General features: G+C 54.8%; 2 protein-coding genes across 2 annotated transcripts; one reads left to right on the plus strand and one right to left on the minus strand.

Moving 5' to 3' along the window:
* The first annotated feature begins 13 nt into the window (after positions 1 to 13).
* LOC100218507 (non-lysosomal glucosylceramidase) lies at positions 14 to 13,953 on the plus strand. The gene is made up of 17 exons (XM_030259026.4): positions 14 to 265; positions 4,080 to 4,171; positions 4,375 to 4,490; positions 4,594 to 4,812; positions 5,430 to 5,669; positions 6,014 to 6,116; positions 7,400 to 7,553; positions 7,835 to 7,960; positions 8,049 to 8,233; positions 8,568 to 8,672; positions 9,314 to 9,421; positions 9,889 to 10,040; positions 10,163 to 10,269; positions 10,442 to 10,584; positions 10,889 to 11,004; positions 12,775 to 12,966; positions 13,045 to 13,953. Exons 1-17 carry the CDS (start codon positions 75 to 77, stop codon positions 13,264 to 13,266), a joined length of 2,571 nt encoding a protein of 856 aa, XP_030114886.4. The 5' UTR covers positions 14 to 74; the 3' UTR covers positions 13,267 to 13,953.
* On the minus strand, positions 13,513 to 23,757 carry LOC115491279 (non-lysosomal glucosylceramidase-like). Its single transcript, XM_072921685.1, has 8 exons — positions 23,523 to 23,757; positions 22,666 to 22,905; positions 22,219 to 22,321; positions 20,783 to 20,936; positions 20,376 to 20,501; positions 20,103 to 20,287; positions 19,664 to 19,768; positions 13,513 to 13,642 (listed from the first exon to the last, which is right to left on the minus strand). Exons 1-8 carry the CDS (start codon positions 23,685 to 23,687, stop codon positions 13,524 to 13,526), a joined length of 1,197 nt encoding a protein of 398 aa, XP_072777786.1. The 5' UTR covers positions 23,688 to 23,757; the 3' UTR covers positions 13,513 to 13,523.
* Positions 23,758 to 24,945: the final 1,188 nt, after the last annotated feature.

The following is a 24,945-nucleotide window of genomic DNA, read 5'->3' on the forward strand; positions in this document are numbered from 1 at the left end:
GCCGTGCCCTGGGGGCGCGGGCGGGGCGGGGCGGGGCGGTGAAGAAGAGGGCGCGCACCGGGCGGGGGGCGGTGATGGCGGCGGCGGTGGAGACGGTGGAGTGGCCGCTGATGCGGCGCTACGAGGGGGCAGCTCAGGGCCGCGGCGTGGCGGCGGACGGCTGGCGCGTCTGCCTGGCACACAGCTTCGAGGAGCTGCGGCAGCCCTACGGCGCCGGGGACGTGCCGCTCCGCGATGTCCTGCGGCACGTCGGCCTCGCCTTGCGGTACGGCGGGGGATGGAGGGGGACGGGAACACACCGGGACGAGGGAGGGCGTCCCGCGGGGGACAGAGCGTTGCGCTGGAGACACTCGGTTCCGCGGAGGCCTCGCCCCGGGGAGGCTCCGGAGATGTCCCGGTGTACGGAGCGGCAGAGTCCGGCGGATCGCGGAAGGCCCCGGGCTGGCGGGAGCCGCCCTCCTATCGCCCGGAGGCGCCGGCACTCTCCAGCCTTCCTGGCGCCGGCACTGGGAGCAATTGGTGCTGAAGTGGCAGCACCAGGCGCTTGGGCTCCTCAAAACAGGGGGAGCTGGGAGGACTTGGGCATCGCTTGCGGATGGGAACCCTCATTTTCCACCCCTGCATCGCTGCCTCATCCTATCCTGCATAATCCTCAGTGCTGGCAGCTGGAGGTTAACCTTAAGGCCAGCTGGGAGGGGTTTGGAACGCTGTGGCAGGTTTGGGAACGGGGCAACTCTCTCGGCTTTGCGCTGGGGTGAGCTGGAAGTAACGACGGAGAGCACGCGTGGAAAGCGAGAGTGTTTTTTTAACCTTTAACGCTGGAGTCCGGGCGCTGGCAGTGTGTGCGCTGGGACCCGCGAGGGCATTGCTTATTTCCTTGTGCTGGATTTATGACTCCTGCCTCCATTTTCTGCTGGTGTCCTTGGAGGCTGCCGCTTGCCAAGCTGGTTCCTGCAAAGCTGGATGAAAGGGCAGGTTCTGGATTGCTTCGGGGTGCACAGCATGCCTGGTCTGACCTGAGACACCCCAGTGCGAGCCTGGGCACTGGGGAAGGGAGAGCATGGGTCATGCACCGGAGATAAATAAAGGCTGCTGGAAAAGCCACTGCAGCAGGTTGGGATGAGCTGAGCATGTGGGAAAGCGTGAAGTTCTGGTGGGGTGAGCAGGGAGGAGAGGTGATCCTGGCCTTCTCATTGAAGTCTGGAAGTGCCCTGTATCAGTCAGAAAAGGTCTTTGAAAGCAAGAAGCTTGAAGTCAAACTACTGCCTCTTCTCCTGTTCGAGTTTAGGAGGTAATTTGGTTGTTGTCTCAAAGTACTTTTGCCATGGCAAGAGCTTCCTTGCGAGGAGGTTCCAGTCACAAGAGCAGAGGAGACAAAGTGCTAGGCTCACAAGAAATATCTGTGTGGTTTTGATTAAAAACCCAAGGCCAACATTGTTGGCTGGAAGGGCAGCCCATTCAGGTATGTGAGAATATATGCGAGGCTGCATGTTCCAGGCATCAGTGGTCATCTCAGCATCTGCATGATTGGGGCAGCCAACTCATAGAAACATGAGTGCAGTTGCTGTGAGAGGAACCCAGAATTCAGTTCTGTGTCATGGTGCAGGGATCTGTGAAGCCCTGCAGATTGGCCTGCCCTTTCCTGAGTGACCCCTGGTGAGTGGTCCCTGTGGCAGGGATGTTCTCAAAACTTGGCACGGCTTGGTGCATGTAGTGCAAAGTCATATGGTGCAGGTGCTTGTAGCCACTGGGAGTGCCTTGGGGTCACTGCACATCTTTGGCTCAGGAGGTCCAGGACTAGCAGAGGAGCCACAACATCGTGAGTTGATGTTGTTGCCTCAAATTAAACATGATGATGGATGCCTTCTCCTGCAGCACCAGCCCTAGGTGTAGGTGACATGGCTGGGGGTGTTGACAGCCCTTGGGGCAAGATTTTTTGTTAATCAGGGCTCATTGGGGTAGCTATGGGGGACATGTGCATCTGGAAAGAAAGGGCTGTGCAGAGGGCTCAGCTGGGGCTGGCGAGGCAGGAGAAGAGGTGCAGGTGGGTTTCTGCAGAGGTGCCTCATGTGTCCTGAGAGGAGTCACAGCATGAATCCAGATCAGCTGGGTAATGTTCAGCTAGGTTTTAACTACACTGCCAATTTGAAGGGGAAGAAATGCCCTCCAGCCCTGGCAGGGCTTTTGGTACTACAGGACACAGTCTTTCTCCTTGTTATTCTTCAGCCCTGGCAGAGCTGTTAATACCCAGCAATTGGGCATCAACCACTGGGCTTCTTTGCCTGGCTTGCCTGATTTTGGGAGAAACTTGCAGGAGAAGAGTTTGCATATTGAGATGGTAAAATTACTTTGTCAGTGGCAATAAATCCCAAAGTTTTTCTACTGTGTTCTCTATAAAAACTGCTTCTTGAAATCCATCTCCTGCCTCCTTTCCAAGAAGTCAGGATGCCCCGCTAGGCTGTGCTGCAGTCATTCTGCCTGGGCACCTTATTTCCTGATGCCAGAAGCCTGCTGGGGAAGCAGCTGCGTTGGTTCCCTGATGCTGGGTTGAAAAAGAATATTAATAATTTCCTTGAGAGAGAGAGAGCACTGCCAAAACCTTGCCTTGACAGAGTAAGGCTGGGACTGTCCTGTCTGGAGAAGAGCAGTTGCAGCAGATATAGCTGGAAGATAGTGGCAGGCCCTGGTTCAGGGCAGTCAAGCAGGACAGGCTGGTTCTCATCATGCCGTGAACTGTGAGCAAAGCATCCACAGAGAGTCAAACGCAAAGCTGAGTCTGTAGGAGTGGAGAGCAGGCTGCAGTTAGGTCCTGTGGGATTGCAACCCGGAAAATCTCACCCTCTGAGGGATTTGGAGACCTTAGGTGTTGGTGAATGTCCAGGATTTGGGTACCTTAAATGTTGGTGAATAAAGGTGAATGCCCAGTGAGCAGCCAAAAAGTCAAGTGTGACTTGTTTCTGTTTGGGAAGCATAGTAGTAGAGGTGTCATAGAAGAGCCTCTCCCCCTTGCTCCTGGGTGTACATGTCCCAGGGGATTATTGCTCATTGCCCATCACCTGTGCTCTGCGTCCTGTGCAACCAGGGGCAGGACAAGCTGTGTGCTCCTGGTTTTCTGCTCAGCAATATGGCATGGGTGTCTGGAGGTAGCTCAGGGACATTGCTCACTGTGGGTGTTCCTGTGTCCCCCCTGTCCACCTGGCACCCAGGGCCATGGAGCTGCCAGCTGGGTCTTACCTGACTGTTTGCTGGGCAAGGTTCAGCAGCTTCTGGTCTGGTAGCTGGTTTCCGTGTGCTAATTGTCTCTGTATAGGAGGCTTAACTTGGGGCAGTTAATTAGCCAAAGCCAGTACTTTACAAGCATTGACTCAGAGCCCAGCCCTGCTCCTCTTGCCTGGAGTGGTGCTGGCATACCCTGCTGCAGGTGTGCCCCTGTTTGGGTGTCTTGATTCCCAGACCTTAGGGTGAGAAATTGTCTGATGGGCCGTGCTGGTCTGCACAGCTGGTGTGCAGGTGGAGGCAAGTCCCCAGGATCCTGCCAGCTGCAGACAGCAACCATCACCACTTCCAGGGTAAGGCTGCCCTATGCCCTCTGCCCCTGATGATGTGGCACAGGGGTGTGGTAATGTATGGCAATGGGGAAGTGCAGGTGGAAGAGCAAGGCTCGTGTCTCTGGAGCAGTGTGTGTCTCCTCTGGGTTTGCACCTCTGCTTGCAGGTCTGCCTTAGCAGGACACTGTGTACCAGGCACAGAGGTGGTGGTGGCCCTTGTGTGCATTCCCACTTCTCAATGAGTGTCTGGGAAAGCCTGTGCTATATGAGCTGGGAGTCCTGCTCCTGAGTTGCCCTTGCTGTCAGTCCTTAGCTGCCTGAACTTAGCCTGCTTGTGTTTACTGAGTGATGCATGCTCCAGATGGGTGGTAGAGCCTTATCACCCCTTGTGCTGTGGGCATGGGGACATATGTTCCTGATGTACACCTCTACAAGGAAGGAAAGCTCAACCTATGCTCATCCTGCCCAGTGACACTGGAGGGACGGTGTTGCCTGTTCCTGACTTCTTCAATACTTCTCTTTCCCTTGCAGATACTTCAGGTGGTGGGTCAAGAAGACTTGCATAGAGAAGAAAACTGCCTTCATTGACCTCTTGTGTGCTGTTCCTCTGCAGCAGATCTATGGTCAGCCTCCACATTAGACACTGGGTTGGGCAGGGATTGACATGGGGCTATCGGGGTGTGACATGGAATGAGTGAGTCAAGGAGCTTTTGTGATTCGGATGATACCGAGTGGCTCTCCCCTGCAGAGATGCATGGGGAGAGTTCTTGAGCCAGGTGCCACCTGGGGGAGAAATGGGGGTGCTAACTATTGGTGTCTTTCCCAGGGTGCCCGCTGGGCGGCATCGGGGGAGGCACCATCACCCGTGGCTGGCGAGGAGAGTTCTGCCGCTGGCAGCTGAACCCTGGCCTTTACCACTATGGAACAGTCATCGCCAATCAGGTAGGATCAGTGAGGGGGGTGAGAGTCACTGCAGCAGCCTGGGCAGCTGGGACATCTGCCACAGGGCTCAGCTCATCCCTGCACATGCTCCTCTCCTCCACAGTTCACAGTGTGCCTGCGGTGCAAGGGGCAGACCATTTACCAGCAGGTTTTGTCCATGGAGAGACCCAGCAGCCTGCAGGGCTGGAACTGGGGCTACTGCGGCCACTACGCCTTTTACCATGCCCTGTACCCCCGCGCCTGGCTGGTCTACGAGCTGCCGGGGCAGCAGGTGGTGCTCACCTGCCGGCAGGTCTCTCCCGTCATCCCCCATGACTATAAGGTAAGGCGGTAAGGGCATCCCCGAGGGCAGAGCTGCGTGTCAGTCGGCTTTGCCAGCGTTTGCCCAGGCTTTGCCAGCGTTTGCCCAGGCTTTGCCAGTGTTTCTCCAGGCTTTGCCAGCATTTCGCCGCGGCTGCGCTCGGCAGTGGTCCGGGCAGGGGAAGCCCCACAGCCGTGCGGGAGCTCGGGATTGCAGCAAGGGATGGCTCAGCGCTGCCCGTGCGGCTGGCAGCCCGAGGCGAGGGTGGCAGCTGTGCTGCTGACGCGTCTGACCTTCCTCTTACCCCGGCACAGCACGTGAGCCTGTATCAGCCTGCCGAGCAGATGAGCGATGAGACACCTGGCTGAGCCCTAAAGGCCGCTTTGCGTCTCTCTGCTGCCCGGCGTGCTGGTTGCCAGCCCAGGGCTGCTTCTCTTTGGAATTTTGTCTTGCCTGCCTCCCAGATTCCTCTGCTCCTGCCGCTCGGCTCAGCAGCAGACTCCAAGAGCGAGTTGTTACCGCCAGTGCTCTTGTTCCCGCTGCATCCTGCGTGCTGTCCCCAGCAGCGGGGGAAATGATGCTGGGGCAGCTGCCTGTGGAGCAGCAGCCCTGTAGACAGCATTCTGCGTCTCTGCCAGGACTCCAGCTTGCCAGTGGGAGTGTTCATCTGGGAGGTGGAGAACAGGAGGGATGAGGACGTGGAAGTGTCCATCATGTTCAGCCTGCAGAACGGCATGGGAACGAAAGAAGATGGGAGCGGCGGGCACTGGAACGAGCCCTTCACCTTCCAGAAGGATGGCGAGCGGGTTGCTGGGGTCCTGCTGCACCACTGCCCGGCCGTGAACCCCTTCACCCTGGCCATCTCTGCCCGGGAGAAGGTAAAGGGCTGGCCCTGCTGCCGTGGCTCCTGCTGGGGAGGTTGTGCAGCTCTGCTGCATGTGGGGGAGCTGCCTGCAGCCAGCTGGCCAAGGATGGGGGTGCAAGGGCGTGGGGTTGGCACTGTTTCTCAGTGCTTGCCTGACGCCAGGAGTGGGGACACGACTTCCCTGAGGACACCCTCTCTGGGGATGGTGTCAGGAGAGCAGCTGAGGCAACAAGTTGAGAGTTGCTGGGCAGCACATGAGAAGTGAGTGTGATGTCCTGGTGGTGGTACTGGGGAGGGGAGAGCATTAATCTCCTCCTCTCAAGGAGCAGCCCCTGATGACGCTCTTCCCTTGCTCAGGCTGGCACGGGAGTCACCCATGTTACGGCATTCAATCCCACGGGATTGGGTAGAGAGGTGTGGCAGGACCTCCTGCAGGATGGCAGGCTGGATTCACCCGCTGGTGAGTGCCTCCATCCTTGGTGGGATGGGTGGAGGAGGAGGAGCAGGGGAAGTGGGTGGCCATGGTGGTTTTGGGCACCCAAGCCAGGGCAGAGCTCTTTCCTCCAGCCTCCTTGGCTGTTAAAAATCTCTCCAGGATGTTGTGCCTTGGTCCCAAATGCGGGCTATATCCAAACTTCCCAATTGCTAGTCCTTGCTGTGGTTCTCCAAAAGCTCTTCATACCACTTGCAGACTGTTCTTGATTATTGGATACACATGCCTGTATCTCATTTTTCTGTGTGTGGTTGCACACTGAATTGAGATTTCTGCTAGGGAGCCAGCGTGCTGCCTAGCCCCCTTCCCTTAGTTCCTATTTCCAGATAAATGAGCTGTGTCCTGTCGCAATTGTTACTGCCAGCGTTTAACAGTGCTTGGGGTTAAGTGCTGCTGTCACTTTCTGTCCTCTTCCTACTGCAACAGTCCTCTGAATGTCTCTGGTATTCTTCTGCTAATTCTGCATCCATCCTCAGGTCTCTGCTCACTCCCTTGGGAGGAGCCTTGAAGCAGGGTGGCATCTCCAGCCTTTGGTACTCACCTCCTATTGCCATAAAAGGTGACCATTTCCCTAATGTCTGTCAGTTTTTAAACAAGGATGATGCTGACAAACTAGTGATGCTGAGTCTTTGCAAGTTTTCTTGAGGCTTAAATTATGTTAATGAAATGTTTATTATGTATTTTTTTCCAGAAAAATAAGCTTCCTGCCTAGGTGCACTTAGAGCTCTCCAGGCTATTGGGATGTGGTTTTTCTTCATGCATGCCAGACATTATCATAGTCAGGATCTGTGCTTATGTCGCTCTAATGAGTTTACCTTGTACACATGTCAGAACCAGCATATAATTATCCTGCCACGTCAAGGCTTTTCTTAAATACCAGCATATCTCAAGCACCCTGCAAAAAGCTGGAAACAATGACTGTCCCTAGAAAGTCACAGTGTCTCTGACTGCAGTGCAGATCCAGAGTCATGGGATACTCTGTAGCTTCCAGTCATGCCTGGTGGCTTTTCCTGACTGATCTGTTCCTGTTCTTGGATGACTGAATCCTTTTAACGACTCCTTCCATGGTAGGGTTTTTTTTTTTTTATCCTGCGGCAACATCATCCCTTAAAGCCCTAGGCTGTACCTTCCAGGTTGTACAGGAGCTTTGGTATGACCATTGTCATCTCCCTCGAGGTGTGTGTGAACTTCAGTTACTCTCCCTCTGGTCTTCCTTGGTTGCTTAAGAATATCTTAATTTTTCCTGGCAGGTAAAAGCAGGCCGACAGAGAAGGGGGAGGTGACAGCAGCAGCAGTGTGTGCCAGCTGTAGGGTGCCTGCCCATGGGCACAAGACGCTAGAGATGGCCCTGGCTTGGGACATGCCCTGTGTCCACTTTGGCTCCAAGGAGAAGCTGCATGTCAGGTAGGTGGGTTGTCTCCAGTGGTGTTTGGCTCGTGTCCCCAAAGTCCCATTTTCCCTCCTCCCTGACCTGTGTACTATGAAGGGACCTTGTGCCAGCCACTCCTTGTGGCTGTGGTTCTGCCAGCTCAGGGAGAGGACCCTGTGTCCAGCCCCTGCTCTTCAATGCCCCTGCAGTAGCAGTTGAGTTCCGCTGTTCTCTGTAGTCCAGTGTCCCTCTGTGGTGTCTGTGTGGGATTCCCAGCTGGAGCCCACGGGGTGCTCACCAAACCCTCATTTGGCAGGCGGTACACCCGGTTTTTTGGCAGCAAAGGTGATGCTGCTCCTACCCTGTCCCATTACGCCCTGACACACTACGAGGAGTGGGAGAGGAAGATTGAAGCATGGCAGAATCCCATCCTGGAGAACAGGTAGGGCAGATGAAAGCACCTTCCCAGTGGCCTCCACAGGAGCATCACCACCCAGCTTCTGAGGGTGAGCTCCCCCTCTTTTCCACAGCCAGCTGCCTGCCTGGTACAAGTCAGCCCTCTTCAATGAGCTCTACTTCATGACGGATGGAGGGACCATCTGGGTGGAGGTGCCCCCTGATTGCTGTGCCGAGGACCTGCAGGGGCCGGCGGGGGCGGGGCTCTCCCACCTCCTCCCTGTCCTGCGGGAGTACGGGAGATTTGCTTATTTGGAAGGTAACTCACAAGGATGTGAGGGATTCTCCCAACCCAAGCCCTCCCATTACTGTAGCGTGTGTTTGTAAACTGCCATGGGGATGTCTTTCACACTCCAGTGTGTAGGGAGCAGTGCAATTGCCAGGAAAACCCCTTGCAGCCCTGAAGGATAGGGCATGGAGTGTTCCCCACATCCCCCGTGCTCTGTGCAGAGAATGAAACTCACTTTGAACGGGAGCCCCTGCCTGTGCTGGGAAAGATCCCCCTGTCCTGGGCCATGTGGAGGGAGGACCTTTCCCCTTTTGCCCTCCCCATGGCAGTCTCCTTTCCCTCACCACCTGCCCTGTCCTGCCAGGCCAGGAGTACCGGATGTACAACACCTACGATGTCCATTTCTACGCCTCCTTCGCTCTCATCATGCTGTGGCCCAAGCTGCAGATCAGCCTGCAGTATGACATTGGTGAGTGTCCCCAGAGCCCTGCCTTGGTGCCTGCTCAGGACTTCCCCTCGGGAAGAGATGGAGCCTTTGGGACAGCTGCTGCTGCAGAGATGTGTGCCGTGGAGCCAGCATCCCCCTCCAGCTGCTCTGCTGTGCCCAAGACTTGCAGCCCTGGAATGCAGCTGCCCCAGCAGCTCTGTGCCCAGCACTGGGGCTGCCTTCTTGCCATGCTGGGGGTGCACAGCTGGCTCTGCCTGCCCTGCGGGAGCCCCTGGTCTTCCCAGCTCTGTCCTTACTCCTTGCAGAGGGGACAGCAGAGGAGTCTGCAGACTCTCAGTGCTCTGGCTGGGTTTGGTGGCTGCTTGGTGGTGGCCTGGGTAGGAGTGTGGAGCGCAGCCTTTGCTGGGCTCTGGTAGGGCTGAGCCCACTGGGTTCCCTTCCCAGCCCTCCCTTGAGGGTGTAGTGACAGTTGTACATCCCCTGCTGAGTGGGGGACGGAGAGTAGCCTCTCCCCTCAGCCCTTTTCAGAGAGCTGTGATCTTGGAGCTCCAAAGGGCAGCCTGGTGTGCTGATGCTGGTGGCCCTGCCTGTGCGTATGCTTGGACCTTTCTGCAGCAGTTCCTGCTGCCCTTCTTACATGCCCTGCTGTGTGTCCTTTGCAGCTGTCACTGTGGTGAATGAGGATGTCCAGCCCCGGCAGTACCTGATGGGTGGTCAGACAGCCCAGGTGAAGATGAAGAATGTGGTGCCACATGACATTGGGGACCCAGGTGAGGGGTCTGTTGGGCTTGTGGGGGAGCAGAGGGGATGCCAAGCTGTCGGAAATGGGTATGGTGCATTAAATACATGTTTATTGTTGTCAAGCGTTGGAACTGGCTGCCTGGGAAGTTGTGGTGCCACCATCCCTGGTGTATTAAAAAGTGTAGATGTGGCACTTAGAGATGTGTTTCAGTGGTGGAATTAGCAGTGCTGAGAGGTCTTTTCCAACTTAAATGTTTCTCTGATTCTATATTTTCTGGGAATTGAAAGCTGGATGGTGTGGGGTGGTGATGAAGACAGTTGTGCATGGATCTCCTACAAGGGAGACAGAGGGAAGTAGCAGGAAGGCTGTTGTCACTAGGTGCAACATATTATTTCAGTGCTGTTTGATCACAGCACCCCAGGGTCCTTGCTCCTGTGTAGGAGGAGGGATGTTTGTTGCTTGCTGCCCTGCTGCATCTGGTCTGTCCTGGTTTAGGTGACGAGCCGTGGCAGCGTGTCAATGCCTACCTGATGCACGACACTGCTGACTGGAAGGACCTCAACCTGAAGTTTGTGCTGCAGGTGTACCGTGACTACTACCTGACACATGATTCCCTGTACCTGCAGGACATGTGGCCAGTGTGCCAGGTACTGGGAGATCAGACCGTGGGGCATCACCCTTTCCCACTCCCCACTTCAGGAGCCAAGCAGCTTCCTGGGAGAATGGATGCTCGTGAGGACTGCATGACCATCCCCTGCCTCTCCCACAGGCTGTGATGGAGTCAGAGCTGAAGTTTGACACGGACAACGATGGGCTCATTGAAAATGGTGGCTTTGCTGACCAGACGTACGACGCGTGGGTGGTGCATGGAGCCAGGTGAGCAAGAGAATTCCTCACTTGGCTCCATGCACCATGCTTCATGAGGTGGGGGTTGGAGATGGGGGCTGTGGGGAAGGGACATAGCTGAGCTGGGCCCTTGTATCCCATTTGTCACGGAACTCTTGAGGTGTCCCACATTCCTGATGCTTCTCTCGTTTGGCTCCGGCAGTGCCTACTGTGGTGGACTGTGGCTGGCTGCCGTGTGCATGATGTGCAAGATGGCAGAGGTGCTTGGGGATACGGAGATCCGGCAGAAATACCTGGGCATCCTGAAAAAGGGCAAGGAGGCGTTTGAGAGGATGCTCTGGAATGGTGGGTGCTCGGCAGTGGGGAACCACACTCAGCTGGCCATGTGTCCCTTGGGCAGGAGTGGCTCCTCCTTGGATTATGGAGCCTAATGGGGAATGGGGGAAGGAAAGGGCAATACTGTCCCTGAAAGCTCAGGGGAAGGAAGGGAGATGTTGCCCCTTTAAATGGAGGGGAAGGAGCAGGTAAGGAAGAACAATCTTGTGGAAAAAGCAGCTGTGGCCCTGCCACACAGGGAGGTGTGTGGGGACAGCTCACACAAGCCACTATCTTAATCTATTGATTTTAAACTGTTTCCTGCCTTTTCCAGGAAAATACTACAACTATGATAGCAGTGGAAGTGACACATCCAGCAGCATCATGTCAGACCAGTGTGCTGGGCAGTGGTTTCTCGGAGCTTGTGGTCTGGACCAAGGGGAGTTTGAGGTAAGAGAAGGGGCTGCCTGATGTGGTTGTGGCAAAATGGGACCTGTGGCAGGAGGGAAGCAGCAGCTGGGCTGGCACAAATTGGGATTGCACTTCAGAGCAAGTGTGGGGGGCACCTGCCCGCTCTCTCACTCTGCACACTATAGTGGAAGCTGTTGGATGGGTACAATGGAATACATCTTAAACCAAAACCCTCTCACAGAGAGGCCATGAAAGCAGGGATGTTCATCTGCAGCTAACTTTGGCCCCAGTGGGGTTTGCTGCGGGTAAGGTGCTTTTTGTTTAAAAATGGGAGAAAATGGTGTATGAAACTTTCCACGTTACTTGCTGCCTTAAAAAGTCCAAAATTAATATCAGAAGAAGCTATAGTTTATTACAAGTCCTGAAGGCTGTTGCTCTTCAGTTGCAGGAGAAGAACTGGCTGCAGACTCCTGTCTGTTGGGATAGTCAGAGCAGCTGCTGGTCCTGCAATAACTTAAAGGGAGAGGGGCAGTGGAGAACCATTGGGTTTGTCACAGCAAAGCTTTCTGTTGGACGTCGGCAGGCAAAAGCCTCAGCTGAGAGAAGGGAGCAGTGGCTTTGTCTGTGGGAGGGTAACAAAACCACTTCACTCTGTGTTGGGAAATCAGAGGAGAGCTTCAGGTGACTTTAGCTGGTCACTGCCTCATGTTTAACCCAATATGGGGCTGGGGCTGTGCCTAGGGCTCCAGACAGGACCTGGCCCAGCCCTCCTGCAGTAAATCCCTCCTGCAGTTCCTTTTGGGGAGGAAACAGTAGATGTGGTGCAGTCCAGGATGTGGCCTGCCTTTCCCCAGCCTCAGCCTGAAGATGCTGCTGAAGGTGGCACTTCTCCCTGCGCTCTGGTGAGCTCTGAGCCGACTGCAGGTGGGAGTGGTGAATTCCTCTCCTCAGTTACTATGACATTTCATGGATTTTTCCATGTATTTTGCTCCATTGTCTGGCTGGCATCACTGCTGTCTGTCAGCTCATTAACATGGCCTCGGTGTGTGCACAAGTCAGCAGTGAACAAGTCAGAAATGCGATGTAAGAGCAGCCTGTGATCCAGTCCTGAAGAAAGTGCCCAAAAGCTTCTGCCAGAGAAGAGCACCCCAGCCCTCCACTGATACCCACGGCAATCCCCATGGCTTATCTCCAGAGCCGCACTGGGGAAAAATCTCTGCAAGGATGCTTGGCTTGAGCATAGAGAGAAGGGATTTTTGCTGCTTTTGCTTTGAGTGGGCCCAAGCTCTCTGGCTGGACTGCCCAGCCTTCCCTGGCAAGGTCCTGCCTGGTGTCAGCCCAGCCTCTGCTTCCCCTGACTCTGGTGTCACCAGACTGAGAATAAGTGTCTGGCACGTCACCAGGCTGTGCTGATGAGCCTCATGGCTCTTGTCTCTCTTGCAAGTGACAACCATAAAGCAGATGAGGATGGTGTGGTTGGCCAGACCCGCAAAGGAAGCAGTGGGGAAGGGGCTTGGCCAGTGATTGTGAGAAGCTGGTTTTGGGGATTCACTAGTTAGGTGAGCTGTCAGCATCCTCTTGAGGAATGTGGAATGTGGTTCAGCATGTCTCTGTCAATTATTTTGTGGGCTTTTTTATCCTTTTGAGGAAAGAGACATTTCATTTCCTCCTGTTATTTTTTTGAGGTGGGAATTTGTTGCTATTGACTCAGCGAGATGTGTTGCCTTTTTCCTCATGGAAAATTTAATCCTGCTCCAGACCCAGCCTGAGGGGTCCACATGAGCACCAAGCCCATCTCTGTCCGCCCAGGTTTTCCCCAAGAGTCACATTCTCAGCGCGCTCAGGACCATCTTTGAGAAGAACGTGCTGAGCTTCGCAGGCGGCACCATGGGGGCCGTGAACGGCATGAGACCCGATGGTGTGCCCGACACCTCCAGCGTGCAGTCCAACGAGGTCTGGGTCGGTGTGGTCTACTCCCTGGCTGCCACCATGATCCAGGAGGTGAGCAGGAATGCTGCTGCCGCACTCACCAGTGTGTTCTCCTTGGACGTGCTGATGGTCCTGTTCCCTCTCATGCAGGGCATGGTGGAGGAAGGCTTCCGTACGGCAGAGGGCTGCTACCGGACGGTGTGGGAACGGCTGGGCATGGCTTTCCAGACACCTGAGGCCTATCGGGAGAAGAAGGTGTACCGCTCACTGGCCTACATGCGGCCCCTCAGCATCTGGAGCATGCAGCTGGCCCTGGAGCGCCGGGCTGGCCAGGCACCCGCACAGCTCCCCCAGAGCTACACCCACCCTTGAGCCTTGTGGCACTGGGCAGGGCACTGGCTGCACCACGGGCTGGGGGGTGCAGATGGCAGGCAGGGACCCTCCCCTCTCTGTGCTAGTACTCACATTGCTGTTTTCCTTCCCTACCTCCACTACGTGCCCTTGAGCTCAGGGGACTTCCAGCCACTGATGCTGAGCACAGGGGGGACCAGAGGTGTGGGGGATGTCTCCTCAGAGCACGGTGGCTTAAGGAGTTGCTGCTGGAGCCTGTGCGTCCCCTTCCCCATCGCTCAGGGCTCTGAAAGCCTGCGGGTTCCCCAGCCATCCCAAACTGCAGCTGATACCTTGCCCAGGGGTACAGGAAAGCTCTCTCCTGCAGTCATTGGGCTGGCTAAGGTGGGCAGCTGTCCTGCAGGGAAAAAAAAAGGTGTGGGTGAATGTGTGTGTGTGAGGATATTGGAGTGGTGCACTCAGGCACATGGATGCTGTAGCTGTCCCGGGGTGACACTGCACATACTGACTGGCTCTGCCCCAGGAGGACCTGTGGCAGATACAATCCCCAGGGGAGACCCGGCTCTCCGGACAGTGACAATCTGAGCCCAAGAAGCAGGTCCTGGTCTGGTACCATGGCCCCCTCCCTGCTGGTGCCGGGGGCAGGCAGTGGAGCACATTAAAGGGGATAAATCACTTCAGTTCTTAATAAATCTGTCCAACTGTCTACTCCTGTTCTTCTTTGGTGTCTTCTTTGGCACAGGTCCAAACTGGAAGAGGAAACTCGTGCAATTCCCCTGTATCTTCCTGGACTAGGCTGAAGGGCTAGGGAGGAAGGGAGGGGACAAGTCCCAGTGGTGGCTGGCTCCTGTGGAGTTTTGCTGAAGGGAGCAGGATGAGCATTCTTACTCACTTATAGCAGCAGGTAAGACCTGCTTCTTGCTTAGCTTCTGGCTCTGCCGTGTCTTGCAGGCAGCAGACCTGAGAGTGTTCCTCTTGAGAAGGTCTCTGTGGGCAGGGCTGCAGGCCCTTAACTACATTGAGTCCCCTTCTGCCCAGGTCTGGGCACCTTGCTTCCTTTCCCTTTCTCTGCCACTACAGCATTTGAAGGGTGTGCAATTCTGGTGTGGGAGGGATCGAAAGGAGGGAGCTCCTGTTGTGCCCACAGAAACATAGATCTCCTGGACAGATAGATCCTATATCCCTCAGACAGAGGGACACCCCAGTCCTCTTTCTGTATCAGGATTCTGTGTCCTGCAGTGGGTGGGAAATAATTTGAACAATTCCCTATTTGCAAATATTTGCATCTCCCTACTTGCAGTGGTGAATGGAGAAAGGGGTGTCAGGCTGCTTTTGGTGTTGCATAATGCTGAAATGAGTCAGACTTGTCAGTCCCTAAAGTTCAACATCCTGAATAGCAATGTGTAGGTGTGATAGAACTAGTAAAGAACCAAAGAAAGGAAACCAGAAACCAGCAAATAATACTATTGATAAGGTATCTAAAGCTGCTGAGCTGCCACAGCTGACATCCTGCTGATAGTCAGTCACATTATACTGTAAAAGCTTGCCCCCAGTTTCTAAGGGCAGGGTCTTCTAAAACCCTCCTTCCCAGAAATTCCTCCCTTGCATGGGGATGCCCACTTCTTGAGGCTGAACCACAGAGATTTGCCCACAATTACTGGTATGGGTAATTTCAGAGTCTACATTGTAATTAGTTTTGCTAGCTTTAGTATAATGAATACTGCTTCAAAATAGCACATCATACTATAGAAATTGTTATAGCTTCTAATCTGTAGTAAATAATTCTTATAAAGGTATTTTTGTCTAATTATGTCTAATTATCATAATAAATTAATTGGTTTTATATATTTATATCTGATTTGTCATCCCCAGTGCTGTGGTATTTTGTTGTACAAAGTATCTATTACACCTGTATGATCCTTTAGACATAATCCTTTGACAAAATCTAGGGCTAAGTTGGATCCAGCTGTGCCGAAACTCTTCTCTGGGCAGGACTCTAGAATGCAGGAAAGTGCTTTCTGAACGTTGTGATTCTGTGGGAGGGCTTATTTAATGAACGTTATCTAAGCTCCCATTCTGCCTGTGGCCCTGTCCCAGAGACACCCCCACATCTCCTCCATCTCCCAAGGCAGGAGCAGATGTGTGGGCCTGTTCTGTGCCCACAGCTAGGGCTCCTCTGCATGCCACGAGGGTCTGGGGGTGCCAGCCAGGGGACTGCCCCCTCCCAGCATGGGCAGGGGCTTGCTGGCACTGCTGCACCTGAGAACTGCCACTGGACAGTGAAGCTGAAGGTGGGGCAGCTTTTGGCTGCTGGGCTCCTTCCAAGGGTGACACCGCGATCTGCTTGTTGGTGGCTGCCGCTGCGCTGCGGCAGGAGCGCAAGAAGGTCCCAGCTGGGGACAAGGGGGTAATGTAAGAGCCCAGCTCATTTCTCCACAGGCCCTGCAGGTGACCCTAGGGCTTGTGTGGGTGGTTCAGTCAGTACCGAGGCACAGTGCCACTTTCAGCCTTGCTAAGCAGGGGGATGTGTGTCCCATGGCACAGCCCCTTGCCCTGGCAGCTGTGACAAGCATGTCAGGAAAGCAACCCTCAGTCTCTGGGCAGGGCAACAGAGCTGGGGATACTGGGTACCCCACTATAGCAGGGATAGGTGACCAACAGTAGCCCCAGGGAAGCACAGCCAGAGCTGGCAGCCTCCTTGGTCATGGACACTGCACTGTGGCATGGCACAGCGTGGTATAGGACAGTACACCCAGAACATGCAGCTCCTCAGGCACAAAACTCTGTGTGCTGGGGTGGCAGAGCATGGCATAGAAAAACGGCTTGGCACGGCCAGACTGCCCCAGGGCTGCCCTCACCACCCTGGATGCAGCATCACGGGCCACGAGCAGGGCCAGGGTGAGCAGCAGCAGCAGCCTGGGGTGCCCATGGTGTTGGTGGCCGTGTGTAGTGCCCAAGCTCTGCTCCTTTTATATCAGAGGGTGCTGAGCCTCCTGCCAAGGGACACCCATAAGGTAGGAGAGCCTGATCCCTCTGGACAGTCAGATGGAGTCTGGGAGAGGTACTGTGGGAGGTGGCAGGGAGCACAGCCAGGGCAGCAGGTGAGAAGAGCATTAAAGATACTACAGGCAGAGTGTGGGAGCTTGGAGGGCACCACAGGTAAGGTTGGTTCTCTGAGATGCCACAGAAAGGGTGGAGGAGTTCTGGGGATACCACTAGTGGCCATGACAGGACTTCCTTTGTGCCAAAGTGCATCCTTAATACTCAGTAGCTATCAGGGCTGGCAGATAAGAAGTAGCCTGTCCTCTCCTCTATGAAAATTCTTCAGCAGATCATTACAGTGCCCCAGTGCTTCTAGTGGGTTACGGATGCCTTTTTTTTTTTTGCTCACAGGGGAGAATTTCTGGGCAGAGGAATAATGTAACCTGGAAAGAGCAAGCTCCCATATGTGGCCCCCCTGCACCTGCTGGTATCTTGCTATGTCAGAGCCCACAGCAAATGAAGGGGGACAAAGATGCAAAGTAGCTTTCCCTTGGGGTCACTGAGGGAGGCTGGAGGGGTACTGTGGCACCACAGCACTGGAGCATCTCACCTGGGCTATTCGCCTGCATTTATCTTGGAACAAAGGCATTCTGGGAATATCAGTTGTCACCAGCCCCCTGATAGCTGATAGATTTGGAAACACACAGATTGCACAATGTCCTGGCCAGAGCTGCCACCCACCCATCTGGCAGCAATAAAAAGGAGAGGAAGCAGGAGTGTCAGCAGACACCTGCAAGGAACACATCTCCAGGTACATCAGCTGTCCGCCTGCTGCAGAGAGATGGTGAAAGCTACTCCCTTCCTCCTTGTGCTCTCCTGGCCCTATGGGCTCACAGCCTCTCTGTGAAAGAAAAGGTATTGTGAGGGTGGGATGCAGAGGGTGGGGAGGGCAGGGGGCTGTGGCTGCAGGCTGTGCTGCGGCACAAGTTCTGAGTTCTATCCTCTCCAGCGTAACCTGACTGGGCAACGGAAGAATGACCTGGGCTCCAACATGACTATTTATGAAGTAAAGGAAAATGGTGACTTCACCGGCAAGTACTTCACGGCTGTGTCAGACTCCCCATTAAAGATCAAGGAATCACACTACAGGGGTCCCAGCACCACCCAAGCCAGCTGAACCAGCCCACATTTAGTTTCACTGTCCACTGGAACTTTACAGGTATTCAGTCTTTTCTTAGCATCCTGATTGTGTCCCCAGACCTCCCTTCGGTCCTCCCCTGCAGATTCTCTGCCTTACCCTGCACTATCCCCACTGCTCTCCCTCTCCTCTCCCTGGAGCTCCCCCATCCTTGTCCCTTGATTGCTGTCAGCTCCCAGTCTCAGGGTGCAGGAGAGGCAGCAGGGGCTGAAGCCTGCACTGTCTGCCCATCTCAGTGTGACACCCCAGCCCTCTGAGTCCTCCTGCCTGCTTTCCCCATCCCCTCTGTCCCCAGAGGCTGGGGACAGCAGGGGTCTACTGTTCCCTGTGCTGGGCCAGCCAGTAACCTGCCACCTTGGCCATGCTCCCCTCCACCTCCTGTCTTGTCCCCACAGACACTATTGCTGTTTTCACAGGCCAGTGCTTTGTGGAAAAGAACCAAGAAGTTTTGATGGCCATTTGGCTGCTGAGGTCAGATGCAGAGAAATGAAGAGACAACTGGAAAGCCACCAGGTGAGCCCCCCGTCCCTGCACTGCACAGGTGCCCTGTGGGCAAAAGGAGGTTTAATACCTGTTTGCAACAGCAGGACTTAGCAAAGCTCCAAAGTTCACTTGATTGCTTTGTGCAGGGGTAAAACATAAGGAGGAAAAAATGGGTTAGAATCAATTTAGAATGATTTACATGGAGGCTGGAGATGGAAAAGGAGAAGTGATACCCTTTAAATTAATCATAAATTTCAGGGAGGTACCCACTGCTTTCTAAACTACTGATGGATCGGAGCTAGGGCTGATTCTGCTCTAAGTCTCAGACCTGCTCAATGGTTTCTGTCTAAAGGATGTGGCAGCACTTAACTATTGACTAATTTAACATTTATAAGGTGATTTGGGAGGGTTTACCACAATTACAGCTGAGACTTAATTGTAGATCCAGGCTGGCAGCAGTCATACTGCACTTGCTACGGGCTGTTCACACCCCGTCAGCCATGCACTTGGCAGGATGGCACAGCCCCGGCAGTGGTCCAGGAGAGCTAGAGGGGCCTCACTTAGGCATGCTGTGGGAAAGTCATGGGATGGTTGACTTTAGTCATCAGTCAGTCTTCATCCTAGATGTAGTGTGAGATGGTAATTACAGGAATTTTTCACAGTTCCAGTAATGATAACATTGTTCCACATGAGCCGTGATTTAGGCAAGTAATACCCAAAGGCTTTTGAAGTATTGGTTTCCTTGACAAGGCAACAGAAGGACTTGGTGTGCAAAGTGTCTGTGGCAGCTCAAGGGAAGCTTCACCTCCTGAGAGACATTTCCAAAGCCAAAGACTTAAGAAGAAATCCTGAGTGGCCCGAGGATGGGGATGAGGGGTGGTGCTCCCAGCCTGTGGTGCTCAGCACTTGGCAGAGCTGCTGCCGTTGTGCAAGTGAGGGAGGACAAGATGCTTGTGCACAGCTTCCCTGGGCATCCTGACAAGGTGCAAATGTTTTGGAAGGATACAGAGCTGGGCAAGCATTGGGCCACTCCCACCCTTACATCTTTGTCTGCGTCCTCTCAGGGTTGGCTACAACATATTCAAATGCCTGGAAAAGTTAATGGATTGAGGGTGGTAGCACTGGAGCTCCCAGAGAAGGGGTAGTGCCAGGTTGTAGCCCTTCCTCCTACTTCAGCACCTGCTTCTCCCAATAAAACTTTTCTGCAAACACACAGGATCCCCTCTCTTTCACACATCAGTGCCTCTGTTCCCTTTCCTCACCACTGGCCTCTCTTGCCACTATCCCTGAAGGCCATTGTATGACCCCTGCTGTGACCCTCCATGCCTTGGGCTCCTCTTGTCAGCCCACCCACCACATGGTGCCCCTTGAGACCCCACCTGGTGCAGGCCAGCAGGACCCTGCTCAGCCTGGAGTGATGGCCTGTGGCCCATGTCCCACTGGGAGTCTGCAGACTCCTCTGCTGTCCCCTCTGCAAGGAGTAAGGACAGAGCTGGGAAGACCAGGGGCTCCCGCAGGGCAGGCAGAGCCAGCTGTGCACCCCCAGCATGGCAAGAAGGCAGCCCCAGTGCTGGGCACAGAGCTGCTGGGGCAGCTGCATTCCAGGGCTGCAAGTCTTGGGCACAGCAGAGCAGCTGGAGGGGGATGCTGGCTCCACGGCACACATCTCTGCAGCAGCAGCTGTCCCAAAGGCTCCATCTCTTCCCGAGGGGAAGTCCTGAGCAGGCACCAAGGCAGGGCTCTGGGGACACTCACCAATGTCATACTGCAGGCTGATCTGCAGCTTGGGCCACAGCATGATGAGAGCGAAGGAGGCGTAGAAATGGACATCGTAGGTGTTGTACATCCGGTACTCCTGGCCTGGCAGGACAGGGCAGGTGGTGAGGGAAAGGAGACTGCCATGGGGAGGGCAAAAGGGGAAAGGTCCTCCCTCCACATGGCCCAGGACAGGGGGATCTTTCCCAGCACAGGCAGGGGCTCCCGTTCAAAGTGAGTTTCATTCTCTGCACAGAGCACGGGGGATGTGGGGAACACTCCATGCCCTATCCTTCAGGGCTGCAAGGGGTTTTCCTGGCAATTGCACTGCTCCCTACACACTGGAGTGTGAAAGACATCCCCATGGCAGTTTACAAACACACGCTACAGTAATGGGAGGGCTTGGGTTGGGAGAATCCCTCACATCCTTGTGAGTTACCTTCCAAATAAGCAAATCTCCCGTACTCCCGCAGGACAGGGAGGAGGTGGGAGAGCCCCGCCCCCGCCGGCCCCTGCAGGTCCTCGGCACAGCAATCAGGGGGCACCTCCACCCAGATGGTCCCTCCATCCGTCATGAAGTAGAGCTCATTGAAGAGGGCTGACTTGTACCAGGCAGGCAGCTGGCTGTGGAAAAGAGGGGGAGCTCACCCTCAGAAGCTGGGTGGTGATGCTCCTGTGGAGGCCACTGGGAAGGTGCTTTCATCTGCCCTACCTGTTCTCCAGGATGGGATTCTGCCATGCTTCAATCTTCCTCTCCCACTCCTCGTAGTGTGTCAGGGCGTAATGGGACAGGGTAGGAGCAGCATCACCTTTGCTGCCAAAAAACCGGGTGTACCGCCTGCCAAATGAGGGTTTGGTGAGCACCCCGTGGGCTCCAGCTGGGAATCCCACACAGACACCACAGAGGGACACTGGACTACAGAGAACAGCGGAACTCAACTGCTACTGCAGGGGCATTGAAGAGCAGGGGCTGGACACAGGGTCCTCTCCCTGAGCTGGCAGAACCACAGCCACAAGGAGTGGCTGGCACAAGGTCCCTTCATAGTACACAGGTCAGGGAGGAGGGAAAATGGGACTTTGGGGACACGAGCCAAACACCACTGGAGACAACCCACCTACCTGACATGCAGCTTCTCCTTGGAGCCAAAGTGGACACAGGGCATGTCCCAAGCCAGGGCCATCTCTAGCGTCTTGTGCCCATGGGCAGGCACCCTACAGCTGGCACACACTGCTGCTGCTGTCACCTCCCCCTTCTCTGTCGGCCTGCTTTTACCTGCCAGGAAAAATTAAGATATTCTTAAGCAACCAAGGAAGACCAGAGGGAGAGTAACTGAAGTTCACACACACCTCGAGGGAGATGACAATGGTCATACCAAAGCTCCTGTACAACCTGGAAGGTACAGCCTAGGGCTTTAAGGGATGATGTTGCCGCAGGATAAAAAAAAAAAACCCTACCATGGAAGGAGTCGTTAAAAGGATTCAGTCATCCAAGAACAGGAACAGATCAGTCAGGAAAAGCCACCAGGCATGACTGGAAGCTACAGAGTATCCCATGACTCTGGATCTGCACTGCAGTCAGAGACACTGTGACTTTCTAGGGACAGTCATTGTTTCCAGCTTTTTGCAGGGTGCTTGAGATATGCTGGTATTTAAGAAAAGCCTTGACGTGGCAGGATAATTATATGCTGGTTCTGACATGTGTACAAGGTAAACTCATTAGAGCGACATAAGCACAGATCCTGACTATGATAATGTCTGGCATGCATGAAGAAAAACCACATCCCAATAGCCTGGAGAGCTCTAAGTGCACCTAGGCAGGAAGCTTATTTTTCTGGAAAAAAATACATAATAAACATTTCATTAACATAATTTAAGCCTCAAGAAAACTTGCAAAGACTCAGCATCACTAGTTTGTCAGCATCATCCTTGTTTAAAAACTGACAGACATTAGGGAAATGGTCACCTTTTATGGCAATAGGAGGTGAGTACCAAAGGCTGGAGATGCCACCCTGCTTCAAGGCTCCTCCCAAGGGAGTGAGCAGAGACCTGAGGATGGATGCAGAATTAGCAGAAGAATACCAGAGACATTCAGAGGACTGTTGCAGTAGGAAGAGGACAGAAAGTGACAGCAGCACTTAACCCCAAGCACTGTTAAACGCTGGCAGTAACAATTGCGACAGGACACAGCTCATTTATCTGGAAATAGGAACTAAGGGAAGGGGGCTAGGCAGCACGCTGGCTCCCTAGCAGAAATCTCAATTCAGTGTGCAACCACACACAGAAAAATGAGATACAGGCATGTGTATCCAATAATCAAGAACAGTCTGCAAGTGGTATGAAGAGCTTTTGGAGAACCACAGCAAGGACTAGCAATTGGGAAGTTTGGATATAGCCCGCATTTGGGACCAAGGCACAACATCCTGGAGAGATTTTTAACAGCCAAGGAGGCTGGAGGAAAGAGCTCTGCCCTGGCTTGGGTGCCCAAAACCACCATGGCCACCCACTTCCCCTGCTCCTCCTCCTCCACCCATCCCACCAAGGATGGAGGCACTCACCAGCGGGTGAATCCAGCCTGCCATCCTGCAGGAGGTCCTGCCACACCTCTCTACCCAATCCCGTGGGATTGAATGCCGTAACATGGGTGACTCCCGTGCCAGCCTGAGCAAGGGAAGAGCGTCATCAGGGGCTGCTCCTTGAGAGGAGGAGATTAATGCTCTCCCCTCCCCAGTACCACCACCAGGACATCACACTCACTTCTCATGTGCTGCCCAGCAACTCTCAACTTGTTGCCTCAGCTGCTCTCCTGACACCATCCCCAGAGAGGGTGTCCTCAGGGAAGTCGTGTCCCCACTCCTGGCGTCAGGCAAGCGCTGAGAAACAGTGCCAACCCCACGCCCTTGCACCCCCATCCTTGGCCAGCTGGCTGCAGGCAGCTCCCCCACATGCAGCAGAGCTGCACAACCTCCCCAGCAGGAGCCACGGCAGCAGGGCCAGCCCTTTACCTTCTCCCGGGCAGAGATGGCCAGGGTGAAGGGGTTCACGGCCGGGCAGTGGTGCAGCAGGACCCCAGCAACCCGCTCGCCATCCTTCTGGAAGGTGAAGGGCTCGTTCCAGTGCCCACCGCTCCCATCTTCTTTCGTTCCCATGCCGTTCTGCAGGCTGAACATGATGGACACTTCCACGTCCTCATCCCTCCTGTTCTCCACCTCCCAGATGAACACTCCCACTGGCAAGCTGGAGTCCTGGCAGAGACGCAGAATGCTGTCTACAGGGCTGCTGCTCCACAGGCAGCTGCCCCAGCATCATTTCCCCCGCTGCTGGGGACAGCACGCAGGATGCAGCGGGAACAAGAGCACTGGCGGTAACAACTCGCTCTTGGAGTCTGCTGCTGAGCCGAGCGGCAGGAGCAGAGGAATCTGGGAGGCAGGCAAGACAAAATTCCAAAGAGAAGCAGCCCTGGGCTGGCAACCAGCACGCCGGGCAGCAGAGAGACGCAAAGCGGCCTTTAGGGCTCAGCCAGGTGTCTCATCGCTCATCTGCTCGGCAGGCTGATACAGGCTCACGTGCTGTGCCGGGGTAAGAGGAAGGTCAGACGCGTCAGCAGCACAGCTGCCACCCTCGCCTCGGGCTGCCAGCCGCACGGGCAGCGCTGAGCCATCCCTTGCTGCAATCCCGAGCTCCCGCACGGCTGTGGGGCTTCCCCTGCCCGGACCACTGCCGAGCGCAGCCGCGGCGAAATGCTGGCAAAGCCTGGAGAAACACTGGCAAAGCCTGGGCAAACGCTGGCAAAGCCTGGGCAAACGCTGGCAAAGCCGACTGACACGCAGCTCTGCCCTCGGGGATGCCCTTACCGCCTTACCTTATAGTCATGGGGGATGACGGGAGAGACCTGCCGGCAGGTGAGCACCACCTGCTGCCCCGGCAGCTCGTAGACCAGCCAGGCGCGGGGGTACAGGGCATGGTAAAAGGCGTAGTGGCCGCAGTAGCCCCAGTTCCAGCCCTGCAGGCTGCTGGGTCTCTCCATGGACAAAACCTGCTGGTAAATGGTCTGCCCCTTGCACCGCAGGCACACTGTGAACTGTGGAGGAGAGGAGCATGTGCAGGGATGAGCTGAGCCCTGTGGCAGATGTCCCAGCTGCCCAGGCTGCTGCAGTGACTCTCACCCCCTCACTTACCTTGTTGAAAACTGTGCTTAACAATCATTCCACAGTGGCAAAGTCCAGGGTTCAGCTGTCAGAGGCAGAACACACCCCACCAACACTTTTTCCTTTAGAACAGAATAAAAAGTGATAGCAAATTTACACATGTTATTTGCTGCCTTAAAAAGCCCTATATGAATATGTAAGGTGACTAAGACTTGTTCAGTACCTTTAAGTCTGTGGCTCTTCAGTTGCAGGAGAAGAACTGGCTGCAGACTCCTGTCTGTTGGGATAGTCAGAGCAGCTGCTGGTCCTGCAATAACTTAAAGGGAGAGGGGCAGTGGAGAACCATTGGGTTTGTCACAGCAAAGCTTTCTGTTGGACGTCGGCAGGCAAAAGCCTCAGCTGAGAGAAGGGAGCAGTGGCTTTGTCTGTGGGAGGGTAACAAAACCACTTCACTCTGTGTTGGGAAATCAGAGGAGAGCTTCAGGTGACTTTAGCTGGTCACTGCCTCATGTTTAACCCAATATGGGGCTGGGGCTGTGCCTAGGGCTCCAGACAGGACCTGGCCCAGCCCTCCTGCAGTAAATCCCTCCTGCAGTTCCTTTTGGGGAGGAAACAGTAGATGTGGTGCAGTCCAGGATGTGGCCTGCCTTTCCCCAGCCTCAGCCTGAAGATGCTGCTGAAGGTGGCACTTCTCCCTGCGCTCTGGTGAGCTCTGAGCCGACTGCAGGTGGGAGTGGTGAATTCCTCTCCTCAGTTACTATGACATTTCATGGATTTTTCCATGTATTTTGCTCCATTGTCTGGCTGGCATCACTGCTGTCTGTCAGCTCATTAACATGGCCTCGGTGTGTGCACAAGTCAGCAGTGAACAAGTCAGAAATGCGATGTAAGAGCAGCCTGTGATCCAGTCCTGAAGAAAGTGCCCAAAAGCTTCTGCCAGAGAAGAGCACCCCAGCCCTCCACTGATACCCACGGCAATCCCCATGGCTTATCTCCAGAGCCGCACTGGGGAAAAATCTCTGCAAGGATGCTTGGCTTGAGCATAGAGAGAAGGGATTTTTGCTGCTTTTGCTTTGAGTGGGCCCAAGCTCTCTGGCTGGACTGCCCAGCCTTCCCTGGCAAGGTCCTGCCTGGTGT

The sequence above is a fragment of the Taeniopygia guttata genome, chromosome Z (assembly GCF_048771995.1).
Source record: "Taeniopygia guttata chromosome Z, bTaeGut7.mat, whole genome shotgun sequence".
Classification (NCBI taxonomy): Eukaryota; Metazoa; Chordata; class Aves; order Passeriformes; family Estrildidae; genus Taeniopygia; species Taeniopygia guttata.

Excerpts from the sequence above, each read along its gene's own strand:
- LOC100218507 (XM_030259026.4), top strand. The coding sequence starts at position 75 with ATGGCGGCGGCGGTGGAGACGGTGGAGTGGCCGCTGATGCGGCGCTAC. Across the intron at positions 4,172-4,374 it reads TCCTCTGCAGCAGATCTATG|GGTGCCCGCTGGGCGGCATC; the intron begins GTCAGCCTCCAC and ends TGTCTTTCCCAG. Across the intron at positions 10,270-10,441 it reads TGGGTGGTGCATGGAGCCAG|TGCCTACTGTGGTGGACTGT; the intron begins GTGAGCAAGAGA and ends TGGCTCCGGCAG.
- LOC115491279 (XM_072921685.1), bottom strand. The coding sequence starts at position 23,687 with ATGGAGAGACCCAGCAGCCTGCAGGGCTGGAACTGGGGCTACTGCGGC. Across the intron at positions 22,322-22,665 it reads CCATCTCTGCCCGGGAGAAG|GCTGGCACGGGAGTCACCCA; the intron begins GTAAAGGGCTGG and ends TCCCTTGCTCAG. Across the intron at positions 20,502-20,782 it reads AAGGAGAAGCTGCATGTCAG|GCGGTACACCCGGTTTTTTG; the intron begins GTAGGTGGGTTG and ends CTCATTTGGCAG.